At 48.6% G+C, this 20,875-nt stretch overlaps 1 protein-coding gene across 1 annotated transcript in view; it reads right to left on the bottom strand.

The window, feature by feature from the left end:
* Nucleotides 1-822: 822 nt before the first annotated feature.
* Nucleotides 823-20,875, bottom strand: part of LOC127608545 (neurobeachin-like) — a gene marked incomplete at its 3' end in the record, with an annotated part of 68,654 nt that continues 48,601 nt past the window's right edge. The window contains 7 exon segments of the mRNA XM_052077666.1: nt 823-989; nt 4,008-4,116; nt 6,115-6,179; nt 9,803-9,864; nt 14,078-14,205; nt 15,882-16,014; nt 18,526-18,668. Of these exon segments, the coding sequence (XP_051933626.1) occupies nt 823-989; nt 4,008-4,116; nt 6,115-6,179; nt 9,803-9,864; nt 14,078-14,205; nt 15,882-16,014; nt 18,526-18,668 (807 nt within the window).

Below are 20,875 nucleotides of genomic sequence, written 5' to 3'. Positions count from 1 at the left end.
TGCGAACTACGAAATGAATAATGATGAGACCAATTGGCAGAGGAAACAAACATAACATGTGTGCTCAGTTTGTCCAAGACGAGTGCTTCTTCTTGATCTTTCCACTTTGCTGCCGGCGGCAAAGAAGTGGAACGAGCGCTTATTTTAACAAGACCCATGGGGGGGGGTCGAAAAGAGGAGGGAGGCAGTCCGAAACGACCGCTAGGTGCTGGTGTGCGTTGCTGAACAGGTCAATGAATGCCTGGACAGACCCCCCCCCCCCCCCCCCCCCCCTCCCGCCTCCGCCAACAATCACACACACACACGAACACAGCCGCCAAACTGTCGGATGAGTGGCCAATCAAGCGCCCCCCCTGGGGGCAAAAGGCCGTTCTGTGCTGTAATTGTGTTTGCTGACCGAGGAGGATTTCGGGAAAAATGAACCGGCAGCCTCATCCCATCAAAGCAGAGTTATGAGGAAGCTTCTCACTCATCGGGGTTGCTTTGTAATCTTCCAACTCTTTATAACCTTGACTCAATTGAACCCCCTCAGCCCCCAAACCTCAGCTGGGTGATTTAAGTTTTTTTTTTTTGTTTGTTTTATTTTGGAAATGGGAACCCCCCCCCACCGATGTTTTATCTCTTTTTTTGAGGACCTTTGTCTTCCTGACACAAATTATGAATGACCCGATACCATGAAATAAGGCCAGTATCGGCCTGATACTGATACCTAGTATCGGTACTTGACCATTCCTAAAAATAAAAAAAAAAAAACTAAAAAACCCCTCGAAATGTTTTGTTGGAATATCAGTTTGGTACCGACAAAATCTTTTGCATGCTCACCTCTGGCCCAGCGTCCCCCAGGCGCCATATTTGTTGGTGAGGATGTTGACGATCTTCTGCCGCAGTTGACTGGCCGTCACGTGATCCCGATGCTTGGCGGCGCCGATCAGGTGGTCGCACATGGTCTCTTCCTCTCGTCTCTCGGCAGCGTACTGGCTGCAGTTCGACTGATTTCATGAGGGGGGGGGGGCAAAGAGGGACGCGGTAAGCTCATTCAACATCGTTTCAAATCAATATGCACGTAAGTACTGTATGTTGTTGTTTTTTTTTGTCATGTCTAATTGGGTCAGTGACTGAAAACCGGGTTCGGGTTTACGTCTTCCCAATAAAACAAACATCATCGTCATATTACTCCTTCCGAGCTTTGGGCCGATGCGAGGCTCTGATATGATTATGACATCCCTGCATGATAAAGTTTAGTTTTACATCTCAAAGAAATGCTATACAATATTCTTCTTCTCTGCTTCTAATATGTGTGTCAAACGTGTGTTTGAATATTTTTAAAGCACGTGGGAGGAGTATTTTTAACCCTTGTGCATCCATCCATCCATCCATCCATCCATTTTCCGAACCGCTTGATCCTCACTAGGGTCGCAGGGGTGCTGGAGCCTATCCCAGCCGTCTTCGGGCAGTAGCCGGGGGACACCCTGAATCAGTTGCCAGCCAATCGCAGGGCACACAGAGACAAACAACCATCCGCGCTCACACTCACAACTAGGGACAATTTAGAGCGTCCAATCAGCCAGCCATGCATGTTTTTGGAATGTGGGAGGAAACCGGAGCACCCGGAGAAAACCCACGCATGCCCGGCGGAGAACACGCAAACTCCACACAGGGAGGCCGGAGCTGGAATCGAACCCGGTACCTCTGCACTGTGAAGCCGACGTGCTAACCACTGGACTACCGGGCCGGCCAACCCTTGTGCAATTTTTAGAAAACGAGGCAGTTCCACTTAGCACACATAAAACACCTCTTGCGATGGACTGCCTAGTCATTTCCAAAACAGTACTCGTTTGTTTGTTTGACGGTAAACTCCCGCCATCTCCATGCAGACGGTGGCGATGCCGCTTGAGGAACTATTGCGAGATCGGCATAAACGCGTCCTTCCAATGGCGCATTTGTCACACTGACGAATGCCCCGGCTTGTGTCAACACACTTGAGCGCGCCGAGATATTAGCAGACAGTGCGGGGATATATCGGGGCTCCCTCGGAGGACAGCCGTAAATCACCGGTCGGTTGGAGGGGTGGAGGGGCGGGGGGGTGGGGGGGGGCTCCCGGCTAGGCGGGTGGGGCTATTAAGACCAGAAAGGAAAATAGTTTAATAGAGCCGCGAGGACCGTCAGCTGTCAAGGACGGAGCAAGAGCTACATATCACCGCGCCGAGTCTATTATTGGCCCCCTTTTGAAGAGGAAATGGGCTCTTTTGTGTCGGGCAAAATAACAAGGCGGACGTACAAATCGCCGGCGTTGGGCCGAAAGCTCCTCTATGTCACAATTTTGGTCAATTTCCTATTGCCATTAAATAACGTTTGAAAAATACGAGACAAACTAAAAATAAACTTGCAAGTTATTTGGGGGGGAAAAAAAAGTCCTAGACACTCGAATCTGAATCATCACATTTTTACAGCAATACAACACCAAACATGATAAATGAATACAAAATGTATAATTGAATATGAAAATTGTCGACGATTTTATTCCAGTGGGGGTTTTTTTTAAGAAGAAACCTGAAATGTACAAATGAAAATGTGAGAATCACAAATAGTTGCTGTTCTTAGTTGGAGCTTTTATTTTAACCTTATCGTGCCTACTTTAATATCTAACTAGCAATATTAATAGCAATAATATAATAGCATAAGTAGCGGCCTGGTAGTCCAGTGGTTAGCACGTCGGCTTCACAGTGCAGAGGTACCGGGTTCGATTCCAGCTCCGGCCTCCCTGTGTGGAGTTTGCATGTTCTCCCCGGGCCTGCGTGGGTTTTCTCCGGGTGCTCCGGTTTCCTCCCACATTCCAAAAACATGCATGGTAGGCTGATTGGACGCTCTAAATTGTCCCTAGGTGTGAGTGTGAGCGTAGATGGTTGTTCGTCTCTGTGTGCCCTGCGATTGGCTGGCAACTGATCCAGGGTGTCCCCCGCCTACTGCCCGAAGACGGCTGGGATAGGCTCCAACACCCCCCGCGACCCTAGTGAGGATTAAGCGGTTCAGAAAATGGATGGATGGATGGATGGATAATAGCATAACTAGCAATTTGAACGCGAATCATGTCAAGCGCATCCTGTAGGAGTGCGTAAACCTAACCCAGAGCGACCCGAGCTCTTTGCCGCTTGAAGGCGATTGTCTTATGAAGGCCTCCCGGGTGGGCGGGGGTGGGGGGGGCTCGGCTGATCTTCAAAATCTAATTTGCTAACAGAAGCCGGGAGCTAATTGAATTTCCCGCATCAATTTTAAAATCTGTCAGATATTATACTTGAACGTATCGCTCATCAAGAAGCTAACTCGATCCGGGCGCGGTATCACGTGACGCGCCGCGGCAAATATCCTTTATATGCGTCGCGCCACGCCGCCCCTCACGCTGTCTTGATTGTTAAAAACGCGTCTTATGGGTGTCCCGAGTCTTTGAAGAGGTACGGCGGGGATAATAAAGTGTTAGCTGTCTGGCGTTGGCAGACAGAACGGATGGGGCCAGGTACACTCCCCCCCCCTCCACCCCCCCTCTCAAAACCTTCCCCCGTCTTCTTCTGACATCGCACATCCAGACGTCTGCGGCAGTTTATCAGGCGGGTCAAGGATCCCGAGCCGAGTGTAAATCAAGCAGCTGTTGGAGGACGGCTGCTGTTGGCAGATAAGAAAGTCATCACTCCCCGCGCGCGCGCTAGCTGCTAACGGAGGTGACGCGCTGTGGGCCTCGCCGTGTGCTTGCTTGTAGGACGCGCGCCGATACAAATACTCACACACGACGACAACTGCCTCGATATTGAACACGCATCGAATATAACCCTCAAGCCACCTAGCGACAAATGCTAGCAACCTCACCTTACCTAGCTAACGTACGGTAGCTGAGCTAACTACATACACAGCTAGCGATCAACCCAAACACCATTTTGAATTGGCTAGCGCCTAAGCTACCCAGCTAGCGATTTTTACAACTATATATATATATTTTCAACTCAAAAGGTTATTACCTCAAACTCGGCGTGTTTGTGGACGTCCTCGGCTCGTTGTCTGTTCAGGATGAACTCGGCCTCGTTGGCCACCCGCACGATGTGGTCCTTCATGGCGTGACACAGCAACCTTCAGAGAATAGACGGTCAGATACGAGTCGCGTACGACGCTCTGAAATGCATCATTTGGCTTCTTTGACGGGGTCAAGACTTGCAAGAAGCATTCGCGAATGCCTCGGCGGTCATTAGGCTGGCATTGTTTTAATTAAAAGCGCTCGATACAGTCCGTAATTTTGCCTGCAGTCCCACCAAGACGGCGGGCTTGAGCACGCAGAAATAAAAGACGTCCGTCCGTCTGCGATTTGGACAGCTGTTCTGCTCTGAAACTACAGTTGAGGAGTTCCATTTGGACAAAAGTAGTGCTTTGCAGCCATATTGTGGCATCCCCAGGCAATTGTAATCCTTTGAGACTCTCAAACTTTTCCCGTGAGGGCCAAATAAGTTTTCCCTTCTCTGACAGGGGGCGGGGTCAGTTTGAAATGAAAAGTGTGGGCCGTACCTGGCCCGCGTGCCACAGTTTGGGAACCACTGCTTTAGAGTGACATCGCTCTTCAATCACTGGACATTTTTCTTGTATGATTCTTTGATTCTTCGAAATTCTTGTCAGCTCAAATGAAACGGTGCCCCCCCCCACTTTTGAATCGTAATCTTAACCAACGAACAATAACACGGCGGTCGGCGCAGTGCGCCACCACCGCCAACTCTTTGTCCCGGCGCCAACGGGGCGGGAGACGCTGGGAGAAGCCTGGGCCAGACTGGCCGCACAGGATCATTGGTGGGGGGGTGGAGGGGGGGGGGGTGACCAGTCCAGATGGGTCAGCAGATGGGCGAGGAGGCTGAGCCGCTTCCTGATCTGCTCAATGGAACACGGCGCCATCCCTCCCAGCTCAAGTCTGGGCCACGCCCACAACAGCAGGCAGGAAGGAGGACAGCGCCACAACGTGGCAACGAGGTGGACATCTTCATTCTCGATCTACGTTCCTGCCCCCCCACCTTTGGTCACATGACTGAAAGAAGGAAATTCCGGGAACGAGATTTCGGACACGAGCGGCCGAAATGAATTTCCTCCGCAGGGTTTTCCCTTGGAGATGAGGTGAGAAGCTCGCTCATTTGGGAGGAACTCGGAGTGGAGCCACTTCTCCTCCACGTCGAGAGAAGCCAGATGAGGTGGCTCGGGCATGTGATGAGGATGCCTCCTGAACGCTCATCTCGTGAGGTGTTAGGGGCACGTCCCACGTTAGGAGGCCTCAGGCACGACCTGGGCTTCTGCTCTGAAACTACAGTTGAGGAGTTCCATTTGGACAAAAGTAGTGCTTTGCAGCCATATTGTGGCATCCCCAGGCAATTGTAATCCTTTGAGACTCTCAAACTTTTCCCGTGAGGGCCAAATAAGTTTTCCCTTCTCTGACAGGGGGCGGGGTCAGTTTGAAATGAAAAGTGTGGGCCGTACCTGGCCCGCGTGCCACAGTTTGGGAATGCCTTGGGATCCCCCCCCCCCCCTCCCCCGGGAAGTGCTGAAAGAAGAAGTGACTGGGGAGAGGAAAAGCTGGGCTTCCCTGCGACCCCACCCCGGATAAGCGGTGGACAATGGATGGATGGATCTTGAACGAATTCAACAAGCTGGAAAACTCACTCTTGACATTCCAAATAAAACCAGCGCAAAATTCACCCCCCCCCCCCAAGACACCGGTTTCGGCCGGCAACATGATATTGGGTGGACACATCTAACACAAGGAAATGGAGCATAAGTCGGGCCTTTTGGTTCCACCGTACTTGGGAATTTGCCCCAATCTGAAGCAGATACTCGCCACAGATGGATGAGAGATTTTTTTTAGGGAGGGGGGGGGGGGGGTTCTAAGACCTCGAAAGCGCATTCAATCAATATTTGGCGTCCAAATCTGAAGACCATTTCAACAACAGCGCTCGCAGCTTGATTGAACTTGATTGAGATGCTCCTGCCTTGGGGCTGGCGCTCAGGTTGACCCCCCCCCCCCCACCCCCGGAATCGAGCGTCCAGATGAGGTGACATCGATACGGAAAAAAATTCAACGAGGCGAGGACTGCGTACCTTCCTTCGTTGATGAGCTCAATGAAGGCCAAGCCGGCGTTCTTCTGGATGGAGTTCTGCCACTCCTGACAAGACAACAAACCAATCTTCAAAGTCAACTGCGTCGCAACGGCACATTTTTCTCAGAGCGTCGCCCCCCCCCCCGTAAAAAAGGAAAGAGCGTCGAGTTCACTGACAAGACAATGGCGGCGGTGAGAAGCTGCAAACCACATGTGTGATCTTCGCCGTCCCGCTCGGTGAAAAGATCCGTAAACACCGCACGGACATTAATTGCGGGGATGAAACCGTATCCTCCCCGCTTTTAATGCGGCCATTTCCTCCGGCCTGCGCAGTGACAGATTAGCGAGCGAGTTGACCCCCCCCCCCTCCCAAAACCCCTCCAGACCCCCACCAAGCCTGACTTGCTATTCGCCGTCTCTGGAAATGATTAGAAGACCTCGCTGTGGGAAAAGCCGCCTCTCTCCCGTAAAATCACGGTGGGGAAAGAAAGCGGTTACGGGAACAAATAACAAATTCGGGTCAGATCACTCAGCTCATTGAAGATGTTTTCTGTCAAAGATTTGCGCCATTGCGCGCGTAGCATCGCTCAGGCGTGCCAGCAAGATTTTTATTTTTTTTTTCCTCGTCTTACCTGATACTAACATGGCGGCGGTGACCCGCGCACGTGTTTAGTCCAGGAGACGCTGCAAACAAACTGCTGAGCATCTGGTCTCCAAATGTTCCCTGTGCCCCCCCCAGCCCCCATCCCCCAACCTCTACATAACTCGCACCCCTCCACCCCCCCCTCATTTTTTTCCCCCTGTGATACAGTATCTGTAAGACGCTGTGGATTTGGACGGGGGGGGGGGGGGGGGGGTCGGGCCCCGCTCGGGCGCTCACGTGACAAAAATAAACACAGAAATGGAGGCGCACGGGACACCTACGGACAAGGTTTTGATGGACGGGTTTGACATTTCAAAATGTTGATAGAACTTTTCATTTCGTTTTGTCGGCAAGAGGCAATAGGGGACCGGGTCTCAAGTATAATGATGCTAGGTATCGGGCTAGATCCCCAAAACGTTTTTTGTTTTTTTTTCGCTCGACTTCAAGCTAGATTGGGAACTAATCTGGCGGCCATTTTTTCTCACGGGTCTACGTAACATTTTTCAAACACGTTTTGGTCATGACAGAAAAGTCAAATTGACAAGCCAGCCGCTCCACGATCAAGTCAACTCGACTTGAAAAGTCACCGCAGCTGACAAATTAAAAATCAGACATGCAAAAACAACGACAGTTCAAATGATAAATGGAAGAAGCAAAAAAAAACAGCCAAAAAAAAACAATGAAATCCTAAAACAATGCAGAGTCGAAAGACAAACAATAAAAATGTGTTTTAAGACACCTCTAAAAAAAAAAATTAAAAAAAATGGACGACGAGGAGGTCTTGCTCAACTATTTCGGGGAAGTCATTCCAAAATTGAGCGATGGGCAACAAAAAAAAAAAAGTTCTGATTTGTCCTCAATGCCTCCAGTGGCACCGGGCGGGGGACAAAGAGGTGGAAGAACTCAGAGAGGTCAGCTAGCCTAAGATGAATAAAAGAAATAAAAATAAAAAAAGAGAGAGATGGATTTACCAACAGCACCAATTTGCGAGTCCAATTTCAAATCTGTGTTCAATTTCAAACCCAATCATATACATTATGTACATTTATTACATCGTTATAACAAATGACAGTGAATAAATTCCAAATCCCATCACGACCAAAAAGCGCCTTGTGAACATTTGACATTTTCCGCATTTTCCCCCATCAATGACAGCAAACAGATATGAACCTCAAATCCCATCACTGGGGTTTTGTTTTTTGGGCCCCCCCCCCCCGCTTTCATCTGGCTGAGATTCAGCAGGACGGCGAGTATTTGTGAGCGCTTGGATCCGACCTGTCAGAGCGTCCGGAGCCTTTCGCTTTTATCTGCTGGCTGATGCTCTCCACATCTGGAGGCCTTCCATCACTAAAATCTCCACTGGCTCCGCTCCTTCTCGCTGCCCCCGCCCACTCGCTCCCCCCCTCCCTTTCCCTCGCGTACACTCAAACTGTTACAAGAAACAGAGCTGCTTGACCTTTTCGCTCGGCCCAGGAAAGCGGAGCGGAGCGGCGTTGGCGTTTGCGCAACCGTGACGGCCGCCATTAGTATGCAAGAATAAGAGGAGGCGGGTCGTTAGCGCTAATTCATGCAGAAAAGTGACAGGCCGCTAAACAGTGAGGGTTCAAGGGGTCAGCAAAGCACCCCGCTAGCTGTCCCAATGCATTATTGCAAAGAGGGGGAGGAGGGGGGGGTGCATTTGCTGCTTTGCACGATTGATCAAGTACACGTCCTCACTTGACGGGTTTGTTGTTTGGCATTCGCAAACATCGCCTACGAAAGGACGTCGTTTGCTGAAAAGCTCCCCTATTAAAGATTCCGCTGCCATCTGGTGGCATCTTCGTGCCAAGGCAACATGTTGAAGTGAGTTGGGGAGTTTCATCTCGTCGTTGGGCGTGCTTGCACCGCCATCTTGTGGCATCTGTAGGCCATTACAAAGCTTTTCGGGTGGAGCGTCAACTACTTGCGGGGTTTTCCTGTACAGGCAATCAATCCCCCTCTGTTTGCTAGTGGATTCGGGATTGAGCAAAAACCATCATAGAGCGTCCATTTTTGTCATGTTCGGGGGTTGCGAATGTGGCGGCACACCCATGTTAAGACGACCAGTCTTAACGACCCACTTAAGACGCTTATCAGCGTGAAATCCAACAGGCGACGGGTTAATTTCACATTTTGGCTATAGAAAGAAGCCCTTTCGGAGAATTCATCTAGCCCCGGGTCAAAGTGACCCATTAACAGAATTGCCATCGGTGGCCGGTCTCTGTGCGAAAGGACGCAGGGGGCACTTCTAGTAGGCGGGGCTTCAACCGGAATTTCATCCTCAGAGCCACTTAATGGCAGAAAGCTCTGGAGCAGCCGAAATGCTAGCTGAGGATCCACGGAGAATCAATGGGTGGGGGGGGGGGGGGGGGGGTCTCACGTGCTCTCACGTGAAATAAATTCAAATGTCCAGCAGAAAAGGGAGCCCCTCCGGAGAACTTGAAATAACTCAACACCGGCTGTCCCATTTCGGACATTTTTTGTTTTGTTTTTTTTTTGATTGGAGACTGAATGGCAGCTCCCGCGGAAGCGAGGCCAGGCACCCCGGCGGAGAGAAGACGTCGGCGGCCGAGCCCATCCGCCCTCTGGTGTCTTGGATCCAACCAAAGAGGCAGAGTAATGGCTTCCTTATGGCCGTCCCGATTGCGAGACTGATGGGCTGACAGAAGGTATGTTAAATATCTCCCTTCTTACTGCTACATCGGGGGCTCCGACCTTGCTTTAAACAAGGGCTTAACAAGAGCCTCGCAGGGGCAGTTTTGAGGTAATCACTCAGTCGGGGGGGAGGGATGGGGGGGGGGCGGGATGAGGCCAGGCGAGAAAGTCGCTGCTGCTGGTCGTCAGCGGCAGGAACTTTCGACATCAACAAAAGGACGCGGTTATAAGTGAAGATGATACATACGTGTTACGTGACCTTATTAATGATGGCAAATATGAAGCTAGCCAGCGGAGGCGAGTGCGTGCGCTTGGAAGCGCATACCTCGCGGGGGTCAATCGACCCCCCGAGACGAGTGGAAGGCAAACTTACTTGAGAACAAAGCAGCATCACCAGCTCCACCACCGACGTGCTTGACTTCATGCACACCAGGCCTGGAGAGAAAAAAAAAGAATTAACACGCCGTTAGCGTAGACCAGGAGTGTCCAAACTTTTTGTAAAATGTCGGGGGGCCGACCTTGGCTGAAATTCTTTACATTGAACAACAATATTGTTCAACAAATTTTAGTAAGCCAGTCTGTTTCACATTTCCATTTTTATTTTAATTTCAACAATCTTAAGAATTTCTTTTGGTTCATTTGAAACAGGAATTTGAAATATGACATATCAGTCAATATAAACGCGGAGTGATGTCTTGTTAACTCGTGAGTGATGCCCTCTAGTGTCTAAATGCTACTACTCATTTAGTGAATGCTATTACTCATTTAGCCACTAGAGGGAAGCAGTACTCTATGAAACATCACTCACCAGTCGACGAGACCTCAGTCAATGCAACACGTGTTCCATTGCGCCCAACCTGCGGGCCAGACGGCACTGATTTTATGACGGGGGGCCGAGGGCCGGATGAAATTCGACCGCGGGCCGGATTTGGCCCCCGGGCCGGACTTTGGACATGCCTGGCTTAGACAGATTGCGTTTTGCTTTTTTTTTTTGGGATGTAGCGTTGTAGAAGCTAGACGACACGTGCGCAACATACTTTCATATTTTAAACTCCAAAATATTGAGCTCAAATGTCAATCTTCCAGTTCTTCCAGTTATTTTTCATGTGGTCGAAAATAACGAACACATTAAAGTGCAGTCATGAGACACACACACACACGCACACACACACACACACACACACACACACGTTTTGCGCTCATTAAAGGCCACCGAGACTGGAAGAAAGTTGTCGTCGTCTCCGGAATGACGAGCCGTCACTCAGAGCAGAGCGACGACGTCGGTCAGCCACAAGGCGGCGCCGTGATGGCTTCGTGCGGCCCGCCGGCGTCAGCACCGCCGCTTGTTGCCACACTTTTGCAAATATCGGCGGTGCTTTATTGGCCAAAGACAATGATCCATATTGATCGAATTAATGATTAATTAACAGGTTGTGAAAAATAAGGTGAGCTTGACTTTCTGTTTGTATTCGCGAGAGTGCACCGTTTGAAAACGTCCAATAAAATTTCATGCAATGAAATAAATCGTCTTGCCTCCTAATTCACATCTTTGCAGTTTTTTTTTTTACCATGCCCTTTGACCTTTTTTTCTGACACAAAGCTATTTTTCAGTGGACACCGCTGGCATCGTCTTCCGTAGTGCCGCTGGGTAAAAAAAAAAAAATTTGGTTTTGACGGCAACATGGTGGCCAGATGTGAAGTTCGCCGCCACCATCTCGCGGCGGCGCGTCCCAAGCCGACGCTTCAACGAGGCGGCCCCCAAAGGAGCACACCGTAAAGACTCTGAGACCAAGTGACCCTTCTCTCGTACACGGGGGGGCGCCGCCGCCGCCGCTGTCGACCTCTCGTTACGGCGCTGACACGCCGCGCCGTGTGTGACGCGGGAGTCGGGCGCTCGTCTGACCTCGGCCTCGCGCCGGTAGACAAACTAAAGGCGTTCTCTCGAAACAGGGAGCTGCCAGTCTTTTCGGCGTAAACGGCGGCCTGGGGCCAACGCGGCATTGTGGGGAGGGGGAGGGGGGGGGGTCGACGTCTCGGGCGGCGGCCGTCACAACAGCGGCAGTGTTGGCGCGCCGGCCACCGGCTCCCGCAGCTCAGCGTAATTGCAACAGAGACCGCATGTCTGTGGGGGGGGGGGGGGGTGAGAGGTCAGGGTGAGGCAAAAAAAAAGGGCACCAAGGAGCACAAGGGGGGGGGGGGGCTCCACCCCGGATAACGTTAGGAGTGATGGATGGCTCATAATTCCGAGTAAAGGGTGCGCCTGTGCGCCCCCGCAACAGTGTTCCAACTGTGGTGGAGAAGGACGGAAGGAAGTTGGAAGGGACCTCCGTCAACAACCGCAAAGATTAGCGCAAATAAAGATTGGACTTTGAAGGCGCTAAGAGGGCCGCGGTCGCTGCGCGCCGTGTCGCTGCTAACTAGCGGCGCAGGGAGGCTAACAACTCAGATATACATACTCAGATTTGTCCGGGCTTTTTTTTTTTTTTTTTTTGTTTTTGCTAGCCGCAAGAGGCAGGACCACAAACCGGTGGGATCATAAACGCTTCGATTGACTTGAGGGTGAGGGTTGGAGTTTGAAATATGTGAGAAGAAAGGTGCAAAGACGGCTCAATTGAGCTTCGGCGAAGTGTGTTTCGCGTCTCCGCCTGCAAGTACGCAGGACGAGTTTTGGGATGAGAAATTGAATTCAAAATGTGGCTGCCAAAATGCTAGAAAAAAATGTGTTGCGATCTGCTGTTGAGTACTGGAGGCCTGCAACTTCTCTTCAGCACAAAGACTTGAATTCCAGCCGTGCCCCCCCCCTTCTACGTCAAATGACCTCATTCGCTGCCGTCTCTCGGGCCAAATGGAATCCAAATTTTCCTCAAGGAGCTTTTAAACTTTTACACCGGTCGTCTGTGCAATTCAAGCTTCTGCACAACTCTCATGACAAACACAAACCAGTAGATGGCGCCACTGGAGTGGAGTTGAAGGGGCTGAATATTGGTTTGTCACATACTTGAGGGTGAGAAATGATAAGACGGTGGAAGAATGTTCCGCTCCTTCCTTCGGGACCTTTGGAACGCTCGGTTTGGATCATAACATTTTTTAATAATTGCATTGAGATGTAGAGCTCCTCCTTAACAGAATTTTTGACCGATTCCAATCGTCCCAAATTCAAGTTCCACAAGAAAAATGTTCAATATTTCAACATTGCAATTAATTGCGCAGGATTTCAGTGCCAAGCAGTGCTGGCCAGTGCCAGCATTCACACACTATTTCTACAGAATTTCTCCGCTTTGCTCGCTGCATTAAGCTCCTCCCCTCGCGCGCACATTTATGTCAGAAGATCATAAATAACTGCAAATAATTCTGAGAACCCCGAAGGTACACCTCACGGGGCACTGGGGGTTGAGGAAGGCCAGTTTAAGAGCAGCCGTTTCCACGTTTTCCCTCCAGCAAGCAAAACACGAGCATGAAAACAAATCACATTTCTTCAATTGCCGTTGTTCAATTCCGCCATCCGTCTGTCCAAGCCGAAAAATAAACGGTGAAAAATGGAATAACTTCGAATGGGGATCAAACGTCTTGATTTCAAGACCACTCTTGAACTCAACGCGGCGCACAAAGAAGCTCGACAAAGTGGGTCACAAGTGGCATCCTTTCTGTCTGGCGGCGCTTATTTTTAGCCGACATTCAATGGCTCTGCACTCCAGCTGATATTTAGCTTTGTGTTAAACAGAGAAAAATATTGCGATTCGGGCAGTATTTAAAGAACACACGTTCATCCCCGTCTGGGACGACGCGCGGATAAAACGTCTGCAAACATTCGCACGAGCGAGGCGGTAAGAGCCGTCGGTGAAAAGAGGTCAAACAAAAGCCAGTTTTACACACACACACACACACACACACACACATTCCTGCAATTGCTGCACAGTGAGGACCGAGTAAAAAGGCCTACAAAGCGAGGACCACCCTTTCTGCTTGAAAAAGAAATGAAAAAGACACATTTCTAGACACAGGAGGGCGCCCTTAGGCAATACATTCCTTTAGATTAAATAAAACACCAAAGGTTAAGAAAAAGTTTTTAACTAGGTAAGTGAGGACCGGGCACTGGCCATGCGTTCTTAATGATTTTGAAGTAGATTAGGTGCCGTTCACCTTACTAAACATTTAATGATGTAAATTTATAATCAGATAAAACGTCTGCAAACATTCGCACGAGCGAGGTGGTAAGAGCCGTCGGTGAAAAGAGGTCAAACAAAAGCCAGTTTTACACACACACACACACACACACACACACACATGTGGCTGCTTCTAAACTAAAATCACCAAATTGAATTTCAATTTTCGAACATGGATGTTTTCCGTGCGTCCAATTACGATGTGTGCGGCTCGGCTCCTCCCAGAACACTGCCGCATGAATGCTCATCGTTAGCCGTGTGCTAGCAAATCTTTTTCGTCAATTCTCTCCTTCTAAAAATGTGTCTGGTAAGCAAGGCCGTGTGGATCTGCACCACGTGCACGGATCGGCTACTCAAATCCCATCCGTCAATTTTTGCAAAGTGTCATTTGATAGCTGGCTGATGAAGTACTGCCTCACCCCAATGAAAATTCATGTGTTGCATCTTGTTTTAAAAAAAATAAAAAATAAAAAATGTGGGCGTACCTTCAATGAGCAGCTCCTGTCCGTGACTGCCCAGCAGGGTTCGCGACAGGAAGGGCGCAAAGTCCACAAAGATTTCCCTCAGCAGTGGGGCCACCTTCTCCAACGCTCGCTCCAGTTTGGAGGTGATACTGCAAAGGCCAACGAGGCAACATTTAAAATATGGACCAAAAAAAAAAAAGGCAATTTTTGCGTCTTTGTGTAAATTTCGGAAAAATAACCATAATAATACAGTCATAAAATATCAAATAAACAATCGGACAGGACCTTTTTTTTTCATTCAATAGTTATCATTAATTGTCATAATGCAACACAAGCAACGCATGAATTTGTTACTTTGTTTCTATTTTCAAAATGAAACGAGAGATTTTTGTTCTTTTGTTTGTGTTCTAAACTGAGCCATCATTGAGCGGCGGGTTACGCCAGGTTACGGCGGGCACGGCTGCCATGGCAACTGATCCCCCGATTTGTGCAGAGGGACACACGTGAGCGGAGAAAAAGCCCGGCTCTCCGGCGGGACTGTCACAAAGTATTAGAGCCGAGGGGAGACGAGGCAAGGGCACTCGGGCACAAAACACACACACACACACACACACACACACACATACACACATATAACGCAGAGCCACGAGCGGGGCAGGGCGAATTCTCTGCGGAAAAGACTCAAATCCATCCAAGGCTCATTCCAGACTTGGCTGACACGCCACCACCGAACGAGAACATTTCAAGTAAGCCACGCACGAACGACAGAGACATGTTGCGTCACTTCGGGCCCGACCGATTCATCGGTTGGCCCATTTCGTGGGTCAATTAGCTCGTTGAAAAATAGCAACAAAAAAAAACATGTTCAAAAATAATAATAATATTTTTTTTTTTATCACAAGTGAACAATTATGACATTAGACAAATCCAATGACATCCCCCCCATACCTCAAAAAACGTTCTGCTTTTTTATTTTTATTTTTTTGGTAAAAAAAAGCTCCAGATTGCGCCTAAGATTTATTTGTTGCTATTTCTGAATATGTTTTATTTATTATTATGTTTAACCGCCCATTTAGCGGTTAAAAAAAAAAAAACACAGTGTGACCCCCCCACCTCACATTTCAGGTTAGGGGCCAGTGGGCTCCGTATTAAAAAAAAAAAAAATAAATAAATAAAAAATAAAGTTGGTTTGGAGGTATTCAGATTTAGGAGACCAAAACAAAATTTTTTTCTTTTTCTTTTTTTTTTCAATTATCATCCGACTAAGCAGTTAATTATTCCAAAATATTTTTTTCAAATGGCAAGCAGCTGCAGAAAGCTCCTTAAAAATTTTTTTTCTCTCTTTTGTCCCCATCTTATGTTTAAAATAACAGATCACATTACGGTAGTTTGATTTTGTTGCCTCTGTTGAAACATTTTGGATGCCATCTTTTAAATAGTCGTCATGATGCTTTAGTTGGCATCCCTGCGCAAGTATGCAAGCCGTGCGACTCGAAGCGCGTCGCCATTTCCAGAAAGAGAAGCGAAAACCAGGAGCGACATGACTCAGCAGTCGTGAACTAAATCGACAGCATGCCAAATGAAGGTCATCGTAAAGAAAGAGTGCGCTGTGGACGCTCCAGCTGGACGAATCAAATGCTATCATGCCTTATGATAAGATAAATGAACCTTTATTTGGCCCACACTGGGGAAATTTCAACGGCTTTTTTTGAAAATGTTTGATTTCAACAAAGGGTCCATTTTCTCCCCCCCCCTCCTCTCTGAAACGCTGTTGATGAAAATTGCGCTTTCTGCTCGGTGAAAGTTGACTGGAGGATGCTCGTACCTCATGTTCTCAAGAGTGTCTTCGGGCATGGGCGCCACCGTCTGCACAGCGGGGAGGTTCTTCCTGGTGGCGCCGTTGACGAGGGCGGACGAGGACGACGGCCCGGCGCCGCCGGCGGAGGCGTCGATGGCTCCTGAATGTGGCGAAGAGGACAGTCGCCATTTCACATTGCAATTGACAAAAAATAATAATAATAATAATAATAAAATACAATGAAAGAAGACATTCATGGGGTGTCATGTACACGTGAGCAAAGGGGTTGGGGTAAAAAAATGAACTCAATTATCTTTTTTTTTTTCTTTTGGGGCTGGAATGGATGACTAGAATTTCCAAAATGAAATGATGTGACGTGATGACAAACCGGATCAGATCTGGATTCAATTCATTTTCAGCAACTTGTTAGCCCGCACATATACTAGAAGTTCTATCCAAACACTCCAGGAGATTTTGACATATTGATCATCCACCCCCCCTTTTTTTTTCAATGCTTTTTTTTTTTTTTTAACCGGAATTTAACCGGATCAGATCTGGATTCAATTCATTTTCAGCAACTTGTTAGCCCGCACATATAGTAGAAGTTCTATTCAAACACTCCAGGAGATTTTGACATATTGATCATCCACCCCCCCTTTTTTTTTTCAATGCTTTTTTTTTTTTTTTTTTTAAACCCGAATTTAACCGGATCAGATCTGGATTCAATTCATTTTCAGCAACTTATTAGCCCGCACATATAGTAGAAGTTCTATTCAAACACTCCAGGAGATTTTGACATATTGATCATCCACCCCCCCTTTTTTTTTTCCAATGCTTTTTTTTTTTTTTTTTTAAACCCGAATTTAACCGGATCAGATCTGGATTCAATTTATGTTCAGCAACTTATTAGCCCACACATATAGTAGAAGTTTTATCCAAACACTCCAGGAGATTTTGACATATTGATCATCCACCCCCTTATTTTTTTTTCCAATGCTTTTTTTTTTTAAACCCGAATTTAACCGGATCAGATCTGGATTCAACCGACTTCATCGGACTGAAGATGTCCTGACTGCCTGTTAACCTCCAGATGGTGGCGGATTTGGAAGACGGCAGCTTGAACGCGAAGAAGCGCCAAGCGATCCGGTGCTACCCTGAACCTGAAGCGCTATCAGATGTTTGACATGGTGACAATAAAGCGTGTTGTGCTTTTCGGAAGCGGGGGAAACCCCCAAACAATGTGAGATCATGGGGGGGGGGGGGGGGACTGAGGGGTGGGGGGTATCTGCGTGAATGCCTCTGGCTTTTCGCTGCATTGGCCTCATTCCTGTGCAGGCTCAACTGAGGAGAGGGGATTTTTTTTTGTTGCTAATGTTTGTTTGTTTGTTTGGACAGCTTCCTGTTAAGTTGCGGGTCAAATCGACCCAGTTAAGACGCTTATAAGCATGAAATCCAAAAGGGGGTTAATTTCACATTTTGGCAAAGCGTGCAATGAGGCTGTAGAAAGAAGCCCTTTCGGAGAATTCATCTTGCCCTGGGTCAAAGTGACCCGTTAACAGAATTGCGAGAAACCCAAGAGGATTTGCTGGGGGGCGCAAACAAAAGGTAACGGCGCTCCTCGAGGTGAGACTGTGGAGTGAAAGGTCAACACGGAAATGTACAGCGCACATCTCAAGTAGGGAACACAAGTGCATTCGGGGGGGGGGGGGGGGGAGGCAAGTGTGTGTGTGTCGCTGGCTTGCAGGAGGGGGAATTCTGCGAGCTCAAACAAAGCTCGCTATTATCCGCCTCCGTGCTAGACCGCCATGGGGAAGTCTACAGCGCCATCTGGTGGAGTTTAGGAAGAAGGAACATTTCTTTGAAGGGGGGGGGTAGAGTGGGTAAATGTGGATCACATGGTCGTGTGTGGATGAACAAACACGTTCACGGGTCAATGTGACCCCTTTTAAACCAGCATCCACATTAACAATTGGTCTGAAATGAATCGAGTCCACGATCCGAGGAAAACAGATTTTGACTTTTGAAATTGATGTTTTCATTTCTTGATGGCTGCACAGCTACTGTATGTGGATTCTTTGCCATAAAACAACTAACTGGTTGGAATATTTGACCCCTGGATCACCTAAATGTGCAAAATTTTTATTCAAATTGGTGAAAAAGTCAAGCGATGATGCTTGACACCAGAATCGGACCGATTCTCACTGAAATTCGACCCACGTTTAACTGGATTGGATCCGGAGTGATTTTGTTTTCATATTTTAATCTGTGGGCCCCCCCCCCCCCCCCCCTCCGAGCATTGCAAATCGGAACCAAATCAGAACAGGGAGTTAAGACATTCCGATTATTTTTCCGGTATACGGATCTGACTTTATCTGGAACCGATCAAGTTTCAAATTGGTGTGATGTGAACAGAAACGTTCAAAGAAATTTGTTATGGCGTGTGGACTTGAAAGTGAACCGAATCGGATCTGGATTCAATTGGGTTTGACCGCAAATCCTCCGAGCCGGCACACCCAACGCCAATTTGATTCAAAGTGGATTGGATGTCTTCAAACAAACGTGTGAACTCCAAATGGAACTGGATCAAATGTGGATAGAATTTGCTTGGTCGTTTTCAAAAATGGGACCGGCAAAATAACGGGAGCGTTCGGGGAGCTGGCAGCAGACGTACCCATGGTGTTGATCATGCTCTTGGGGTTGCTCGAGGCAGCCGCAAAGATGTTGGGCGTCACCGGGCCGGTAGCGGGGCTGCCCCCCGCCGTAGTGACGGCAAGACCCCCCGGGGGCGGCTTCTTCACGGGCACCACCACGCTCCTGCGGGTCCAAACGTCACAATCTGACACGCATCAAGCTAACAGCAAAAAAAATTGTTTTTTTTTTCAAATTTGTTTTATACACGCAAAAATGTCAACGGGTCAATTCGACCCGCAGTATGTTTAGTCTGCCCACCCTGGTCCCCAAATAAAAATCCAAACTTGATATGCTTTGACTACATTTGGATTGCATAATTGATAATGCGTAGACGAATCTTCGGCATTTCACAAAACGCACGTAATTACGAGAAAAAGGTCATTTTGTGGCCGCCGATCTGTGATGCAATCGCTCGTGACTGGACAAATGATCAAAGACAGGAACTTTTTGTACTGGGCGCATCTGCGTTTGCTCTTTGGATTCGTGTGGATGTCGGATGACGGCTGATAGCCAGCTGAGGCCCCGTTTGGGTGTGTAAGCGAAAGGCCGGCGTCTGTCGGAAGCCCGTCTCTGGAAATGCTCAAAGCCGGACAACGCACAATCCCTCCGTTTCATGTCGCATGTTACAGGAAACGCTTGCGATGTGACCCCCCCCCCCCCCCCCCCTGGCATGTACAGCCGAGGAGAGAGTACGGCTGGGTGAGATCTGGTCCACCTTTTCTTTGTTTTGTATTTTTGACAACACATCCCCACCAAATCTTTGAATTAGTTAATTAATTACATCCCCACCAAATCTTTGAATTAATTAGTTAATTAATTAGTTAATTTTTAAAAATTAATTATTTAACAAAGTTTTGCTTTGTCAACACAAAGCAACAATTTTAGCGCTGAAAAACAAAATTTGGTGGACATAAAAAGTACGTGTGAAAAAAGTCTCAAAAGGTCCATGCTCGAAACAGAACAGGAATCCTTCAAAGTTCAATCGGTAGCGCCCCCTGGAGACTTGGAGAGAAGAAAAAAAAATACATTTCATCCCCCCGGCACTTATCAAGACAAAATGAACGTGACGTAGATGAGAACAGGCTGCACAAAAAAAAAAAAAAAAGTATCGAGGACCCATGCCAGAAATTCAACAGGAACAGGAAGTCGGCCATTTTGGTTTGAAGCGGCTTAGTCGCCGACTCGAAAGTACCCGCGAAAGAGCGCCACTTGGAAATAAGCGGGTGATGCCGAATTGCGAAGCTTTTTGAGTCCACCCTGCAGAACGCGTTTGACGATCGCGGCGTGGGTGCGAGGGTTCGTTCGGGCCCCCGCTTTTCATTATTCCTCGTTCTCTTGCATTGCTGAAACCCATTCGCTCCGCAGCCTGACAACCGGCTTGACGGCAAACCCAAAATTGCACTAATTTTGTTTTTTCTTCTCCTCGGCGCCGCAGATCAAAACCCGCCAACAGCGAGTGAGAGAAGCAGCTTGAAAGCTCGCCAAAGTACGCATCCTCATCTCCAGAGATTTTTTTTTTTCCTTTTTTTTTTTGGCGCTCTGAAGCTAACTGATGACAAGCATCATTTATCTGCCGGCGCTTTCTTCTGCTCTCCTCATCGACAGCTATCAGAACATCTCCCGGAGACGAGGGAACCGCTGGAGGAACGCCGCCCGAGCCCCCCGCCCCCCCCCCCCCACCCCCCACTCCCCCCGCGCTCACATTTGACGTGAATAATTCATGAGCCCGCCGCTCATGAATCATGCATGGCTTATCTAGAGCATATTTTATTAATAGGATTGTCTTAATTGAGTTGCGGCGAATAAAGCGGGGATTCATCTGGGAATGAATATTAACGAGGCCCCCGCGGCGCGCCGCGCCACATAACCGCGTGGGCGCTTCCTTTCGGCGGCGCCCGTTTCACCTCATCCCGGCGTGTTTCCTGTCGTGATACAAAAGGAATCATTCGCCTCCATCGATCGTAAGGCCAAGTGAGCTTTTCTCGACGGCTTTTTTGAATGACGTCAAGCAGGTGTCGTTCGCCTGGCGGCCATTTTCCTTTTCCCGACGTGGTCAAGTTCAATCTGCGTCCATCCCGACAGCCCAATGAAAGGCCGGCGGCTCATTTGGCTTGACAGGGTGGCAAACAATCAGACACGGCGAACGGGAGACGCCTCACCGTGTCATACGGCGGGGACGGCGTGCGCGTGAAAGGTTTTTCAAAAACGATCCTCTCGGCTGTAGAAACTCATTTGGGGCCGCCGCATCGCGTTAGCGCCGCGAAGGCTCAGGCGGACGCAGGCGGCCGCACGGATCGCTTCTGTTTAATCTGTCATCAACACCCTGGAGA

This window comes from Hippocampus zosterae, chromosome 10 (assembly GCF_025434085.1).
Source record: "Hippocampus zosterae strain Florida chromosome 10, ASM2543408v3, whole genome shotgun sequence".
NCBI classification, from domain to species: Eukaryota; Metazoa; Chordata; class Actinopteri; order Syngnathiformes; family Syngnathidae; genus Hippocampus; species Hippocampus zosterae.
This window is presented reverse-complemented; position numbering and strand designations above follow the sequence as displayed.